General features: G+C 37.2%; 1 protein-coding gene and 1 non-coding gene across 2 annotated transcripts; one reads left to right on the top strand and one right to left on the bottom strand.

Annotated features, from left to right (window-relative positions):
* Positions 1–2: 2 nt before the first annotated feature.
* On the top strand, positions 3–17219 carry LOC145223020 (uncharacterized). Its single transcript, XM_080089304.1, has 31 exons — positions 3–118; positions 368–424; positions 526–658; positions 953–1136; positions 1590–1726; positions 1850–1963; positions 2082–2203; positions 3368–3565; positions 3913–4041; positions 4436–4554; positions 4878–5024; positions 5231–5395; positions 5987–6098; positions 6161–6289; positions 6686–6847; positions 6963–7039; positions 7460–7603; positions 8100–8268; positions 8544–8711; positions 9651–9859; positions 9962–10076; positions 10530–10781; positions 11232–11392; positions 12015–12159; positions 12612–12809; positions 13113–13256; positions 13640–13791; positions 14387–14588; positions 14996–15187; positions 15437–15604; positions 16054–17219. The coding sequence occupies exons 1-31, from the start codon at positions 80–82 to the stop codon at positions 16279–16281; spliced, it is 4671 nt and encodes a 1556-aa protein (XP_079945430.1). The 5' UTR covers positions 3–79; the 3' UTR covers positions 16282–17219.
* A 193-nt stretch (positions 17220–17412) lies between these two features.
* Positions 17413–17532, bottom strand: Trnal-caa (transfer RNA leucine (anticodon CAA)). The gene is made up of 2 exons: positions 17495–17532; positions 17413–17458 (listed from the first exon to the last, which is right to left on the bottom strand). It is a non-coding gene; the product is annotated as a tRNA-Leu (tRNA).
* Between the last annotated feature and the right edge of the window lie 208 nt (positions 17533–17740).

Genomic DNA, 17740 nt, shown 5'->3' with positions numbered 1-17740 from the left:
TTTAAAGTTTTGTGTGTTAGTTCTGTTAGCATAGAATATTTTAATACAACATTGTATAGGCGAGAAAAGGCAGAGGACAATGCTTAATCGATTAAGAAAGAACTTTCGAACGAACGAGGTAAGTAATTTTAGACATATTTGCATTAATTGACATGATTTAAAGAACAGTTTTAGAACACAAAAACACAGCAGTCGCCATGTGTTTGCACACTACTTGTCTCTGGTACGTTTATAGTAGTCGTGTGCAAAAGTAAATTATTACACACCAATTACAGGAAACTGCTCGTTTACAATCACATATAGTAAAATAGTAACAGTTCAGCGTTGTTTTTGTTTTAATAATTTTTCCTATCCTATTTTTTTGTAGAGTGGTGATGGCCAGAGACAGAAAACAACATCTGGCAATGCTGCTGCTGAGCAAACTGTGAGTTTTCCACTTTGGTCATGTTGGATAAATTAAACTATCTCAGAGTATCAAGTTGTTTGTTATGTTTGCCCAATTTAATCAACATCTTCTATTCACAGGGTTTCATTTGTCCCATGTGTATGGTGTCACTTCCCTCCCCAGAAGCACTAAAAAGTCATTTTGACATTGCTCATCCAGTTGCTGATCCTCCAGAACATCAAAGTCCCAACAAGGAACCATCCAATGAATCAAGTAAACATTTCTCCTAATTATAACTTTTTCACTACTTTGACTTGAGTCGGTTTAAATTAGTTTAACCCATTAAATGGACCCCAATGGTTTGAATGTGATATGCATAAAGTTTTTGGCTGAAAGTTTAGTTCAAAAACCTAAAATTAGAATTTTTCATTTGTAAGGCCATTTCAGTTTTTGGGGTAATGGTTTCCAACCATTTTCAGCTATTATTTTCTTCCTTGGCGAACCATTATGAAATATATTAGTGAATTTTATCTCTTTCACTTTTTAAAACAACATTGTTTGTGACAGATGCTGTAAAATCACCAATTACAGCTCATGACACAAGCCCCGCTCATACTGCTTTACCCCCTCCTAGTGTGGGTCCTGGACATCAAGTTCACAATCATACCATACAGAATGATGGCTTGCAGAATGGGGTAACTTCCAATGATGGTGAAGATATCCCAAAAGTTAACTCACACATGAACCAAAGGTTTATTAGTTTAACTTTTATGTATATTTTTCTGCATTTAGCATGTACTTTATTGCAAAGAAAATTGTTGAATTTCAAAGTACCGTAGCTGTGTATATATGTGAGTTAGGTTGATTTGAGTTTATTTTGCTGAGTAAAACAGTCATAACAACACAGTTGCACTAAACATTCACCTTGCCAGAAATAGATGCAGAATGTTAAAATGTTATAAACAAATTAGAGGGCACAATTGTTGGAAAGATGGTAAGCCCACTGCAACTACACAATAAAAACAAAAGTCAGTTTGTGGACAAGAAAAAATGTCTTTGTTTCGGTGCATAAAAAAGATGATTTGTGTGCTTATGTTTTGTGTCTTTTAACATAAATACCAATTTGACTGGTGTACAAAAATAAACAACCCCTAATCAATGTTACCACAATATGATCATTTGTTTTCTTTAACAACAATATTAGTGAGGGTGAAGCAGTCAACATCTTAAAAGGTGATGTAGAGGATCTGAAGGCATCATTATGTGAAGAAAAGTGGTATAGTGAAGAACTTAAGAAGGAAATGGAGATTTTAAAAGAAGATAAGCTACAACTTACCAATGGTATGCATGATATTTTGATTTAAGCTAGATTTTTGGATATTGCGTACAGTTTTGTTTGTGGTAGTTGCATTGTTCAATAAAAAACTGCAAAGGTATTAATTTTGTGTTTTTTTTTATGTTAAGATCTTGAGGTGGTTACACAGCAAATGAAGATAGCTGTTGCCACAAATGAGGAGCTTGCAAAACAAAAGCAAAATCTTGAACAGAAAGCTGCTGCTTCTGCAAAAATTGCTGCAGGTATCTTGTTTTTTTTTAGGGTTGGAATAATGTTGGTAATATATTCTGCACAATTTTGTTGGAATGTTAAAATATAGTTTGTGGGCTTGTTCTAAGTCAACATAATTTGTATGTACAGAAGCAAAGGCTGCTGAAGATAATGCTGTCAGTGAAAAAGCTGATGCAGAAGAAAGAAGCAAAAACCAAAGTGTTGAGTTGGAGAAGGCAGCTGGTTGGATCAGAGACCTTGAATCACAACTGGTGGGTTTGATTCCTCTGTCAGTTTAAAATTCCCTTTGTAAATAGTTTGCTGTTTAAAAAGAGTAACAATCTGTGAAAATATTATTCAACTTTTATGGACTTCAATTTTTAAAGGTTAACGTAATAAACTTTTTTCAGCCCCCAGGTGTAAGCCTTGAAAGTTTTCTAAAGGTAAATGCTATTGTCTGCTTATGAATGTGATTATGATACGCTCCACAATCATTCTGTATTTTTTGTTGTTGATTGAACTGAATGTTTACTACAGTTGTTTTGTAGAGAACCTATGAGGTACACAGAGTGAACTTTTGTTTCTGCTGGTAACAGTGTTATCAGAATCAATGCGATTTTTATTGTTGTTTAAATTAAAGAGGCTAATTTAACAGTACCGGTATAGTTTTGCTAAGTTTACATTTGATTTGCCTGATTGATTTTGTTTTGCAATGAATAAGGTATTAATGTTTTAAAAAAGTTTGTGGCGAATTGTTATTGTGATTTTTGCTGCAATAAACAAAAAATATACCGACTGAAAACAGACAAAAACACAATTGAATATGATTTTACTGATTTTTGTATGAGTTGCTTTGTCTTAAAATTGGAACCCACATTGGTCCAACTTTTGCTGTTTTCCTTGTGCACCATGGTAGTACAGTATCCTGTGTGGTTTTGTTACATCTGATAGCCCCAATGGCTACATTCCACGCCAATAGTAAAACACTCATGTATGCCTGCCATGTAAACAATAATGTTTGTACATAATATAACAGCTGATAACCTGTTTTCACAAAAGCATTAAATCCTTATCTGTGTGCGGTCTCTTTATTCCATGATTATTCCCTGATATAAATAACAGCTGATGACCTGTTTTTACAAAAGCATTAAACAGTTTTTGGTGGTCAGGGGTCTTTATTCTAAGTCTTCATTTCATGATTATTCCATGATATAATCTGTTTTCATGTATATCGGTGGCCAGGACTCTTTATTTCATTACTTCATTCAATGATTTTTAAAAACTTAGCTATGTGTGATTGTGTGCCAAATACTTCCTCCTGTGGAAAAATGTCAAAACAAAACAATTAGTACCTTGCAGCAGTGATTAAATCATATGTTTTATAATTGCTGCAAGCTGTATTAATTAGCTTTTTCATCTTGTGTTTTTCAAATCAGATCCAAAGGCCAGGAGCAGATGATGTGATGGTGCTCAAGAAGGAACTAGTGCAAGTTCAGACTCTTATGGATCAAATGAGCTTAGAGAGCGAGAAGAAAAGTGATGAAGTGGAAAAAGAAAGACAGCATCTCCAGACTCTGCTGGACGAAGCAAGGAGGAAAGCTCAGTTAGTTCAGGAAGATTTTGATCAGTACAAGGTGGGTGTTAATGCTGCATGAGTGCTAGGTGTACCTAAACTTTAAATTCGGCAAACAAAATGAATTGCTTTGCAAGGTTACTAAACAATATATATGTGTAAAGTACAAAATATCTTGATAAAACCAACCACTAGTTTAACTTTTAACTTCCATATGACTTTGTTATACTTGTCGGATGAACAAAAAAGAAAAGCTTAACATTCTTGTTCAGACTATAGCATTTCTTTTTTGTATTAATTCTAGGAACGTTTTAGAGCATTTGTTTTTTAAAATAACCTGATTATGTGGTAAAGGTTCGTTGCTTATTCGACCCGTTTCGTTTTGTTAAAATAGAATATGTTACTCAGGCAGAAAATATTCGTCTTAAAATGGAGAATGTACAAACTGCAGCAGCTAAAGATGAGTCTACTAAACTTTTCCAGCAACATAAGGATGAACTGCAAAAAATTCACAGTGAAAATGAACTGAAAAGACAGGTAAGGTACTCTAAATATTCGCCCCCTGAAAAAATTGGTTTATGATCAATTTACTGGCATGGATGGTCATACAAGCAAACTGCTTAATTCAATAATATGCTTAACTAGCTTGGTGCCATGGATCTTAACAAATCATTGATAAAAAGATAAGTTTGTAACTGCCTGATAAGGAATTTTTGGAGTCGGAGGCAAAGTTTAACCTTCTCATACAATTTTACTCTTATGCTGCATCACATTTTCCAAAGCACTAAAACTGCTGTACTTAGACTTAAAATGTTTTCAATCTTGTTCGGTATCCCAGTATTGTGTATTTTGACCCCATCTCGAGGATGGTATTTATTGTATCAATATGTGCTTTATGAGTCATTATAAATACATATATAATTTATTTTAGGAGGAACTTAAGCTAGTGACTGCTGATCTTGAGAAGTTACGAGCATTAGCAAACACACTTCAGGTGGAGTCCAAACATAAAGATGAGGAAAAATCTAGTCTGGTCGCAGAGTTAAACAGGTTAACTATATTAGAGTACACCAGTTTTAAATAAAGCTAAGGCAGTTTTTTCTATGTTCCTTATCTTTCCCTCTTTGAAATTACCAACCAATTCTTGCACCTTCCTTATTTAAAATAAATAATTTTTAAATTTCTATCCTAAGTTATTTAGCATTTTTTAAACCTCTAACAAAAACTGTGCGCACCCACTGATGAAAAACAACTAATCTTACATAACTAATACAAACACCCACCCTTGGGTTTTATAATTGTTTTTGCAAAGGAAAACATTTCATTGTTAATTGTCGGGTATTAAAAGATCATTTGTTTGTTTAACACTCCAGGTTAAAGACAGAAATGGAGCATCATGTTTCTGAAGCATCAGAAATGAAAACCAAGTATACAGAGCTTCAGCTGATTTCTGAAAGCACTAATCATGCAAAGACTGCTGCTGAAGAAAAGCTAAAGTCACTTAAAGATGAATTGGAAAGGTTGGAATATTTGTCTTTAGTTTAGTTTTAAAGTAACTCCATTTAATCAAGTCTCAGAAAGTCTAGACACAACCTCAAAAAGTTGCTTAATTGACAATCTAACAAAAAACTTATGCCGAATGTGTTATATTGAAGATTTCTTGTTTCCAAGCAAAATGTAATGTAAAATCTGAAGTTGTTTGATTACATACATGAAATTATTTTAGATACAAGTCGCAAGCTGAGACTGCTGCAACTGAGAAAGATGCCCGAATTGCTTCACTTGTATCAGAAAAAGATGACATACAACTCCAACTTCGAGAAGCACAAACAGTGGTGGAACAACTTAAACACAAAAGTGATCACCTGGAAGTCAGATGTGATGAACTGCAGTAAGTGTCCATTGGTAGCTATAAATGAGCATAAAACTTTGACAGAAGTAAGCACCCTTGTTGAAGTAGAAATAAGTTTTACGCTTGGCCTTTACTTCTATTCTTAGCTGGTTATATATTAACCAGTGGTGGGATTCAATTTTTTTGTCAGCCAGTTCTATCACAAAAGTCATATTTTTCGGTCGGTTCTGTTACAAAAAGTCCATTGAAAGTAACTAGTAATGTTAACTGGTTCGCTGATCTCATAAAATTTCGTGAGGCGGTTCTATAGAACCAGTTCGAACCGACTGAATCCCACCACTGATATTAACTAACTTTTGTATGGTTGGAATTTTCTCAACAGTTTTGTGGTAAACTGTACATAGTCAACTCTCTTAAATATTATTTGTACAGCATTAACCTTTTGTGTCTTGTATGGTTTCTGCTGACTGAATGGATTTGTAAAATTATGAAACATTAACAAAAATACTTACTTATTTTGTCTACTGACTCTGGATAAACCCAGGACTAACACAAATGATTTTAGGTTAAAAAAAAACTCAAAAAATACATGTACCAAAAAATGTTGTGCATATCAACCTGCTGTTTTAGATCAACCAACCGTGAACTTGAATCAGACAGCAGTTCTACACGACACCAACTTGAAATTGAACTTGCTCAACTTAAAATTAAACTTGAAGCAACTGAAGCTGACAACCAACAGGTTTGCGATACCAAGAAAGAAATATGTTTTTTGTATCCTAACAAATTTTGTTGGTGTTGCAGCTTCTACAACAAACTGAAACTCTAGCCTTGAGCCAGTCTGAAGCGAAACAGATTTTTGAAGAAGAAAGACAATCGACTCAGCATAAACTTCTGGAAGCTGAAAGGCAGCTGGTTGAGTTCAAACTACAGGTAAATTGTACTTATGTTTCTGAAGTGTCTTTTATATACAGCTAAGTAATAGTTTTTGGTATAAAGCACAACTTGGAATTCTGGACCTCCCATGCTTTCGACTTTTCAGGGGGTCCGTGAAGACAAACAAATATAAGCAAGTTCCTATAAAGAGCTTATGGTAACTTTACGTGGTTTTCGTAAACCTAATAAATTTGTAAAAGGATTCCGGTGCTAACAAAGGGTTGAGAACCTCTGCTACAAAGGAAGAAAAATATATGTGCGAACAAAGGGTTGAGAACCTCTGCTACAAAGGAAGAAAAATATAGTTGGGCAAAAAATATAGTTTTTTGCAACAAGGAAAACACTGAACACCAAATAGAAGTTAATTCTTCAAACTTATTTGTTTTTTTACAGAAAGCACAGTTGGAGGATGAAGTGAAAACCAAACAGAAAAGCTTGGAGACGATCGAAACACAACTAACTGATGTGAGAAAAGATGCAGAAGATGCAAATAACAAGATCAGCGCGCTCAACGCCGAGATGAATTTACGTTTGCAGGAAATCGAAGGATTAAATGTATGTGGTCAAGAACTTTGATTTTAGTATACAGCAAATTCGCCTACACTAACAAAAACGTACTTTTCCATTTTCCACAACAATCAAACATAACAATTGCTGTGGTGTATTTTAGGAAAGGCTTGTGACGTCAGAATCAAAACTGGATGACGAGATGGGTCGACGGGAAACGGCGGTAGAGGAAGCAAAGAAGTAAGTTGGACAATTAGGCAGTTGATAGGCTACTCTAGGTCTATGTTAGCATTTTGTAAAAGTTATGAAAATTACATCAGGCAAGTTTAATGTGAGGTCTGGTGCAAAACGTTTAACACTCTTTTTTCGGTTGTTGGCGAAAAGCATCTTGGTCTGATCATCATGAAATTAGTGGTCAACACTATTTTCGCAATTGTATTTTCTGTTTGACACTGTGATGTTGTTAAAGGGTAAATATTTAAATTTGTTAACCAAATCCCCTTTCCAAAATTCATTTACACACACCCCCTTGCCTATTTAGGATCACGTTCTACAGTGGATTGATATTTTGTAGACGTTTATAAACCGTGTCTACAAGGTATATTGCTTTCACTAATGGTGAAACGGTTTCACCAAGAATCTTATTTCCGTGTGGTGTAGATTGAGGGAGGAACGTGGACATTTGATTGCACAGATGGAAGCGGGCGAGGGAGAAGCATTAGCTCGTGCCCAGCTTGGTGAGGAAAACGACACTTTGAGGCGAGCTAAGGACCAAGCAGAACAGAAGCTTCGCGAACAATCAAGGTAAACATTTTGTGGCTTATTTTTGGTATATTCTGACGTATAGGTCAGGATTACAACTGATTCTTCAAAACATTTAGTTTGCACAATTCTTACGCGTGTTTTTTTCTGGGTTCTCGGCCTGAGTTAGTTTCTGTTTTGTCCCTATCAAACGTGTATAAGGAATGGACTGAAACTATTAACACGATTGTAAACCATATAAAGTGGGATTTTTTTAATTCCAATTTAAAAACTTACGAGATGAAGAAATAACGATGTAAAAACAAATGCTCGTGTTTTTATGCCTAACTACTTTGTATAATTCTCAGAAAAAAACCTACACGGACCCATTTGCATCCGTTAGTTTGAGGTTAATACACATTATTATATAGTAGTACTTTGCCATATTGCTGCCCAAAAAAGCATTTTTAAACTCTTGACGATAGTGCGGAGTTAAAAATTTCAGTGGGCAAGAAAAAATACGTGATTAAGATGTCTTGTTTCCGATTTTCGCCTCTAGTGAACACAACGCAACAACGAGAGAGCTGTCCAACAAGCTCTCTGACGCCAACTTGCGTCTTAGCTCGGCCGAGGAACAGCTTCAAGCATCTGAACAGCAAATTGCCAAGCTTAAAGATTCGCTTAACGTGGAGAAAGAGAAACTTTTACAAACTGAAGCTGAGCTGAAGGTAATTTGTATCAACTGTACAAACCAGTCAATTCCTTGACAGACTATCAATATTAAAATTGAGGTGCAAAGTTGGAAGCCGATTTGAAATTAGGGCCCAAACCTGAAAGTACAAGCCCCAAACCCGGCCCGATAGTTGGTGGAAACAAAAATGATGCCAAATTAAAACTTAGGCCTCAAGCCCGTTTTATTAAAACTCGAGCCCGAACCCGGCCGGCTTACCGCTCTTGGTAGACCAATCATGCTTAAAGTGACCGAAGAAAATCTTCTTTACAGACGAAAGGTGAATTATTGCTGGGTGCACAGGCGGCCAATGTGACACAGCGAGCAGACATCGAAAATCATCTGCACTCCGTTCAACGATCGCTCGACGAGAAAGTGAAAGAGCTTCAAAAATCAAAGGACGATTTGCAGACAGCGAAAGCCAACATAGAAACTCAAAAGGTTCATCTTTTTGTTGATAATTCATTCTTGAGTAATTTTCGATATTTGATAGTTAAAGACAGATTCGTAGGGCTGACAGGAATATTAAATTGGCCACGTTCCTAGGCTGATGTCCGTTATTGCATTACCATGTAAACCTATAATTTTTCAGTTAAGCATTTTGCTAAAGCATCGTGTTCCAACAATCCAATAAAACTATAGCTATTACTAAGGATGGGCCAAAATTACAAGTGTTCTGTTTGGTCTAGCACCGAGCATCTCACGTTAATGCTCGGTGCTCGGCCGAGCACGCTCGGGTGCATTATGACGTCACTAACATCCCCTTGTTCAGGGTTTTTTTTAGGGTTTGGTTTGGGTGACCGCTAAGTAGTTTTAAGAGACCGCAAGTGTTTCATTTTAATACCAAAAATAGCCATATTTGCTTAAATAGCCATTTTGGGAAACCGCTGGAGAAATTTGGGGGACCGTTTCGGTCCCCCAAAACACCTTAAAAAAACACTGCCCTTGTCCACGCTAGTTTTAGCATTACAAGGTCGCTTACGTCACCAGTGGTGTATTTAAGCAGACCCAGTAGTATGCGTTTGTTTTACAATCTTAACGCATTTAAATAAACTGTCATTTTTGTTCTTGTGTACCCTTTCGAACAAAACTTACGTATGTTAGCAGGGTATGATATGCAAATTTGGTGCTCGGGTCAGTTTGTGCAACTACTCGGCCGAGCACCGAGCAGCAAAAACAGCGATGCTCGGTACCGAGTACTCGGTTTCTGGTTTGGCTCGGCCCATCCCTAGCTATTACCCATAAAATGCATTAAATTAGTAGCAGTTTTTAACAATACTATTTTATCCACTAGTCGTTCTACAATAATTCAGTGAAAGCCACAGTAGAAAAAAAAATGGATTGCGGTCCTTAAACCGATGATTTTTTTTTCGATTGCAGACCCAGATAAACCAACTGAAGCAGGATCACAGTGTGGAGGTCGCCAACCTGCGTGGATCGCTCGATAAAAGTGAAGCACAGCGGAACAATTTCGAAGCAGAAGTAGAGAGGGTAAAAAGGGAGCTTGAGCACGAGAAAGATGAAGCACAGAAGCAGGTAGAGAGAAGGAAGGAGGAAATGGTTGTCATGGAAACGAGACACGCAGAAAAGTAGGAATTTTGTTTTTTGCGTTGTACATCAAAAGTGACTTAAAATGGTCGCAAAACGCTATTCAAGAAATATTCGTAAAAAATTCGTTTATTTTCGTTCAGAGTTGAATCGCTGCAAGTTGCCTTGAAAGATGAAAAAGAAAAAGGTGTTTCATTGGCACAAAAACTGGCTACTGAAGAAACGGAACGTGGGAATGTGGATGAACAACTAACACAGGTACATTTTTAACCGAAACCCAAATGCACGAGGGTCTCTTACTTTCTCTAAAGTTCCAAACCAAAATCATTGCTAGCCAATAGTGTATGAAACAAGGCCTCCCATTGCCAAAACATATTCATATTTGTGGTTTCAAGACTTCAACAATTGTCTTGTTTTCGTAATAAGGCATAAACTCTCCGCAATTGGGAACGTACTTGTTATAGGTAAAAGACGAAACGCATTGTAGTAGACTGTGAATGATATTGGATTGTAGTAACAATATGCAAGTTTTTGCATCTTTTGGCGTTTTGAATCCCATATGTCTCTGTGGATCTAGCACGTGGCAGAAGTTGGTGTAAAAACTTCTATGTTGTTGAGTTTGTCTTTCTGTTAAAGTGTATTACTGGGTAGTTTTTTGGTATTCAGCGTTTGTAATCACATAAAAAATGGTTCGGATTGTTATTTTCGCAGACACGAATCCAGTTGGAAACATTGAAGGGGTCGCATCAGGATTTAACAAAAGATCGCGATTCGCTAGTTCAGAAGCTGCGCGAAACTGAAGAGGTCATGTTGACGTCACAATCGAGTCTCGGAAAAGAAATCGAACATAAGCAGAGCGAACTTGCATCCAATGAGAGCAAGCTACAGTCGCTGATGCAGGAACTGAATGAAGCAAGAGATGAGATGAAAGCTACAATGGAGAAATCTGAGCAAGAAATTAAGGTGAGTGATTCGCATATTAAGCAGTTGGGAAAATTGAAAAACGATCAACAAGCATTAAATAGCCTAAATCTAAGTTGCTAACAGCAATATCTTTTGTAGCATTTTACATATTGTTCAAATGAAAACAGTTTCGACAACGATTTTAAATTGCGTAATGTATTTTGTCGGACTACAAAAAAAACTAAAAAAAATGTTAATAAATTTAGCTATAGTAAACCTTGATTAATCCGGACCTGTTTGTACCAAAAATTTTGTCCAGATTTGGCGAAGACCCAGAAAGCCTTACCACATTACAAATCATTTGTACCTCAAGTTTTGTCCCAATACGGCGAAGATGCGGATTAACTGAATCCGGTTTAACCGAGGTTTATCGTACAATAAGAAAATATATTTTGGATTTAATGCCTGCATGTATAACTGCTTCGTATTTTACGAGTAATATACCTGCAGACGTTACGCGAGCAACTTGATGCCGAGCTCGGTGCGCGCAATGATGCGGAAAGTACGTCACGTGACACAACAGCGCGACTAGCTGAGCGTCAGAGTGAGGTCGACGCGTTGAAGAAGTCGGTAGCTGAGATGACGTTGCGCAACGAAGAGGAGCAAAACAAGTAAGTCTGAAAGTTATTTTCGGTCTGCGATGATAAGTTTGCACTAGTGAGGAATGTATGTTGGAAGCCTGTGAAAATAGAAGTAGAATCGGCTAGTCGTTGAACACACGTGTGCAAGCAAAAGATATAGCGTCTTTTGTTAAGGAGTTAAAGTGGTGTACATTCCAGCGATTGCATTTCACTAACTTAAGTAAAGACTCGTTTAAACTTAGTGGCAGTTGCAGAAGTATCACACGCATAAGTGTTAAGGCTTATTTCGATCATGCTATGACAGCTTTGTTACGTTGAATATCCAATCCACAAAGTTTATTGCGTTTCTACTATTGTATAATTGTAGCTCAGGCGTGATAGCCAGTATTTGACGTTTAGCATTCCGATCGCCAAACTCGTTGACTATTACAATAATTCGGCGTATTTTTGAGGCGACTGTAATTTGGCAACGCTCAGGGCGATAGGAAAACAAGTGTGCCGGCTAAATACGCAGTGATGCTACGGAGCTTATCCTTCAGCGACACAAATCAGCGACAAATCGCCCACCCACCGGCGGGGAACTTATTTAATCTTAACCAACACGAAAACTTCGCTTGATAATGTGTTACATCGCTTCGTCTCGTCGTTGTAGACTTTCATCGGAGGTCTGCGCGCACCTGGCTTCCATCGCTGCTCTGGAGGAACGACTGGAAATGCTTAAGAGTGACGTCATCGACAAGGAAGCCGATACCAAACGTCACGCGCGTGACGCAAGCGATCTAAAGGAAAAATTGGAGGTGAGTTGTGGGTGTTTTTGTGTTTTGTTTTAAGTTTTGGCTTCGTTGTCTTTTGTTGTCATGTAAGTAAATGCTCTTGGGTTGTTTTTTGACACTGAAAATTTCATAATTTTATGGGGGAATGTGTTGTGCTCAACTTCAGTGTTCCTGTGTTTAAATGAGGGCAACTTATGCTACAAATAAAAGGTTTAAAATTACAATGAAAACAAGCAAAAAGCAGTGTTTAATTTTGTTGCCTGAATCTGTCATTAATCACCACCTGTTAAACTTTACCCAACAAAGTGCTTTAAATTGTTACAAATTTCTTCGTAAATACTATTCCGTGTAATGCTAAGGTAGCTTGAAATAGTATGTTTCTTTTTGTTTTGAACCACAGTCCCAAAATCTTGTCAACATAAAAACTAAAAAAAGTCGTTTTAACAAGGTAGGATATGTTGTTTGTTGTTGCATAGAAATCTTGTGAGGATCTTGAAACGTCGAACATGAATCTAAAAGCTGTACAACTCGAACTAGAGGAAACTCTTTCGAAACTCGAGTCCATTCAAAAGGAGTTGAGTGAAATGAAGAAGCAAAACTCGACTTTGGATGAGTGCAAACTCGACATGGAGAAAGAACTCAACGAAAAAGTGGAATATATTCAGTTATTAGAGGTGAATTCTTGTTCAGCTGTTTTGAAAAGGGAACTCGTGGACTGCAATAATCGATCTGGAGTCTGAAATATCGACAAATTGGGAACAAATAAGATTTAAAAGACTAAAAATTTTAGAATAAAATGCTGTAGTGTCACATTGCATACGGTAGGTTCTTGTATCGTTTTCAATATTGTAGAGAATGAAGCCATGTTTTTTTGCGAGTATCTTTTTATTACACAAGGGCGATATTATAGCTCTGGTTGTAATCTGTAAATATATATACGGGATACACTGCAACTAAGCTTCTTATTTGTGTTGCAGGCTGAACTGGAAGAAAAGGGCCGTGAGTTTGATCACACCGAAGAGAAACTGACATCGGTTTCCGAACAATTGAAATCAGCTGTGCAGGAGAAAGATGCTAGATTAATGGAATGGAAACAACATAGAGAAAATCTTCAATCCCACGTAAGACTTTTTGTGCTTTTTTGCATACAAAGCGTTTAAACCTATGTAATTGTCCGATGCAAACACGGGCATGTAATTTTGGTTATTCAAATAAAAACAGTTTTGTATTCTGTAACCTGCAGACAGTGCACAATAATTTCGCCCGTAAAGTCTCATCAGTGTAGCCGTATGTCAACATGTAAAGGTTTGGTGCTTTTGTAATGAATTTACCTCATTGCAGCATTTGGGCAGTTTTGGCATTGTCTTCAATTTAGACAATTTTTTATGTCCTAAATGTTTGGTTCTGATAGTATGATCATCAGTACCGGTTTCTTATTCAAATAGAACAGCTTGGGACATATGAACTTTTTCTTTTAATGTCGTCTTTTTTTGTTTTGTAACAGATTAAGACACTGAACGAGGAGAAGGGAGCGTTTGCGAACGATTTGATGGCAGAACGCGAATCACACCAAGTGATGGTTGCCGAGATGAAGAAGGAACAGGAAAAGATGACGGAAGAGAAAAATCAACTGGAAGAAAAAATGGAAACTGAAGCGTGAGTAGAATCGATGTCGTTTTCCTTAAAAACACTGCTTTATTATTAGAAACTGATGTTGTTTAGTGCTGACATGTTAGATTGGGTTGTACAATCTTTTAATACTTATGCTGAAAAAATGCGTTTCTTGTGTGAACATGCGGAAACTTGATACGGTAATAGCGAATACTTTACTTAACCGTCATCCAAAAATAAAAATGGTGCGTTTTTTGTTGCTACTGCTTTTCCAAAGGTTGGCAAACCTTAGGGTGAAAAAGGGTGCATGCGGTATTTGGTCTCAGTGTTGTAAAGAACTCCTTAGCATGTGTATATTCAATGTAATTGAAATAACCAACAAGTTTTAGCTCCTGCATGTGGAAATATTAGGCGCTGGAAATCTATGTGGTAGTTATACCCAGAATTATGACGAACCAGATTTTTCATGTTCGGGTTTGGGCTTCAGTTTGAATAAAATAAGCTTGATTAGGGCTTGACGTTAGGCAAGGTCACATTTGTGACCTAATTTACCGCGTTTAAAAAAGTCGGGTTCTGGTCTGCTTACAATTCTGATATAGCCAACTTTGATTTGAACCATAATTTTTGTCGAATATTTCAGCAAGAACCTTGAAGAGCGAATCAAAGCGATGGATGCCGCTCAGGAAATTTTGACCTCACACAAAGACGAGCTTCAGTCGATGGTTGACAAGCTGGAAGAGCAATTGTCCAACGACAAGAAGCAACACACGAAAGCCCAGGAAAGGTTCGAAACCGAATTGAAGTCAAAAAGCGACAAACTGACGGAAATTCAAAATCAGATTGTAAGTTTGTATTTACTGTGTAAACAGATTGCACCAAATCGCCGAAACTGATGTTGTAAAGGAACTGAAAATCAAAATAAAATCGTAACCGTTACGAGCTGTGCAGCGTATCCTATCTCGAAATTCTGCTGTGTATAGGACAAACTATAGTGTCTCAGACCTTTTGCTGTTGAACATTCTGGAATTTGCAACCTGCAAACGCGTACTTATAACCTCGTTGTTTATCATCAATTAAAAAAAATCACTTCCATTTGACAAATTACTACTAATTGTCCCTATATGACATACATATAGTATACTATATGTCAACCAATAGCATAAAGTTTACAGTAGGAAAAAAATGGCTGTTCTCTACCAAACGCCTGATCATACCATTATCACCAGTTAAGAATTTTAATTGATTGTAGGACGAAAAGAGTAGGGAAATGGAAACTGCCGAAGCAGAACGTGTAGTGAGTGAATCTCGACTTCAAATGGAAATCAAGGCTTTATCAGAAAATCTCAACACTGTACGATCGGAGTGGGCTACAACAACCCAAAAACTCGAAGCTGTAAATCATGAGAAAGCTGACATGAAGGGACAGATCGTACAACTTCAGGTATTCACAGTTGCTATTGGTCATATGTTTTTTTTGTTCTTTTTATTTTTACGTATTTTCACCATAAATTAAAAGGATTTAGTGTTGCAAAATTCTATCTGCTTTAAGAATTAGTTGTTGCAAAATACTGTCGGAAAATAGAAGGACGCATTAGAATGTAGAGATTGTCTGGTAAAGTTGTGGCAAATCATTCTACATATAGGTTGTCTATTTGAGTATTTGTCTTTATTGATGTCGTTTTGCCACCAGACGACAGAGCAGAGTAACGCCGACGAGCGCCGCGCTTTGTTGGAGCGCTGCCTTAACTCCGAGCAACAGGTTGAGCAACTTCGTGCCAAGATTGCTGACATCCAGAGAAAATTAGAAGACGCACACTCAGCCATGCACGAGCTCGGGAGAGAAAATCAAGCTTTGCAAGTAAGAATGCACTTATTTGTCACAAACTATTTGATTTTAAACGGACCTTACTTGAACCAAAACTTTTTCTAACCTTTGTGTTGCAAATTAAATTCAGTTCTTTGAAGTTTACTACTACTGTTTAATAATCACGGGTAGTATTTACCGGCCGTTATCTAACGCCTGCGGAAATTAAAATCGTTAAATCACCGCGGGAGACTCTAGACTGTTTTTCGCTTTCTTTGCAACTAATTGCCACCTCCAATGAACAACAGAATCCCGTCTTGGATGCAAACTTGCTTCCTGAAGCAAATAATTAATCCATTTGCTAACTTGCACCTGCTTGCGTTCAAGGATGTTTCAAATATATCAATTAATTGTCTATTTGTATGTTTGGGCATAAGTTTATTTGCTTGCCCCCAGTCTTTAGTTGCAAAGTGCGTGTGCATTAAATATGACTTGTTTAACAGGTAAAACACACCACAACGATTTCACGCCAGTGGACTGATGACCGCCACGCCCCCCAGTGCTCGGCCTGCAGCCGGGGATTCACTCTCACGGTACGACGTCATCACTGTCGTCACTGTGGAGGAATCTTCTGTGCCGAATGTTCATCGCGAACCGCCACTGTGGCAGCTTCCAAGAACCCAGTGCGCGTGTGTGAACGATGTTTTGACGAACTGTTGGTTGCAGGTTGATACATGCCTTGTTCGGTTCTAGATGAGTCATATCACGATTCCTGCACTGTAGCAGGTCGAAATTCGCAGGTAATTTCACCACAAGAAACTTTCATCCAAATACAGTCTGCACACCTGTAATGTGGAATCAAAAACCAGATTTGTAAAAAGGTTAATGCAATCTAGCTGGTGGCAAATCGAAATAAAACATTCTTTGAAATGCACTGGACTACAAATTAAATCTTATCCTCTAAAAGAATATCTTTTGCCGACAAGTGTATTCATTGGTGCTGATTGACACAAAATAGAGTAACATGGACAAATGTTGATCCAAGACTACCCTAAACCATATTGGACATTTTAACCTTTCTGTTACTAGGTTAGGTGGTTGTATAAGAGTGAGTCCGTTAGAAAATCGTAGCAAAAACAAGCCAGTGTTCCAAATTAGAATGTAGGTTTCTATATTTGTTCTACTCGCTTTCATGCATTCAAATCTTAAACCGTCACTGTTTCACCTGTTGTCACACGAAGGACTGTGAAAGCCTGCGATTTGCCAACGTATACCTTCGCATACAATGCATCTGCCTGTTAAAAAATTATCACCATTTTATTAATTGTCTGAAGTCCTTGTGTATAGGGACGGCACTTTTATCATTGACTGCTGAATACAATTCTATCTGGCCTTGCTGTCTGCGTTAGGTTACTGTTTCTGTGTATTAACGTTTCTTCATGTTCACGAAAAACTAATTAAAAAGACATTGCCAGCGGTAAAACTGATTTTAGTGGCAAATTGATTTGAGTTTTTAATGCCAGGATGGCCTTGCTTCAGTCAAGGCCATCTTTACGAACTGCAGCAAATTTCCTTGTGTGCAATATATCATGTGTGTCCATTTCTATAATTGCAGTCACATATTAATCGTCTTTTGTCCTTCCCAAATAAATATTCGTTGTTTCCGAAATTGTTGTACTGTGAAGTGAACTCTGGCTTTACTTGTAACATAATGAGCTTTAAAATAGTCAGAAATAGTACTTATCAGTCACACTATCAAACAGCATTTTTGCTTGCTTTTTAGAGAGATACAAAAAAAGCAGCTTTCTTGATAAGCATTACAAAATTATCTTGTAAAGTTTAAAACTAAAATGAAAAAAGTTTGTCAGAAGTGGGATTCGAACCCACGCCTCCATTCGGAGACCAGAACACCCAACCACCGCATTGCGGCGAAGAACGATCGTTCTTGAGTCTGGCGCCTTAGACCACTCGGCCATCCTGACTTGCTTTTGTCTGTGGCGAAGTTTGCTATGTCAAACACAAACAGGGGCGCCACTCATTTGATATCAAATTGCTGTGTGTTGTATATGTTCCTTTAGGCAAACTTCTAATTGAATGTAACAAATGGTTACGCAAAAGCATTTATAAGGAAACAAATATCAGTTTAATGGCTATATTAACTGATGATTTAATAATTACTGAAAATCAAAA

Source organism: Phallusia mammillata, chromosome 4, assembly GCF_965637545.1.
Source record: "Phallusia mammillata chromosome 4, kaPhaMamm4.hap1.1, whole genome shotgun sequence".
Lineage (NCBI taxonomy): Eukaryota > Metazoa > Chordata > Ascidiacea > Phlebobranchia > Ascidiidae > Phallusia > Phallusia mammillata.
This window is presented reverse-complemented; position numbering and strand designations above follow the sequence as displayed.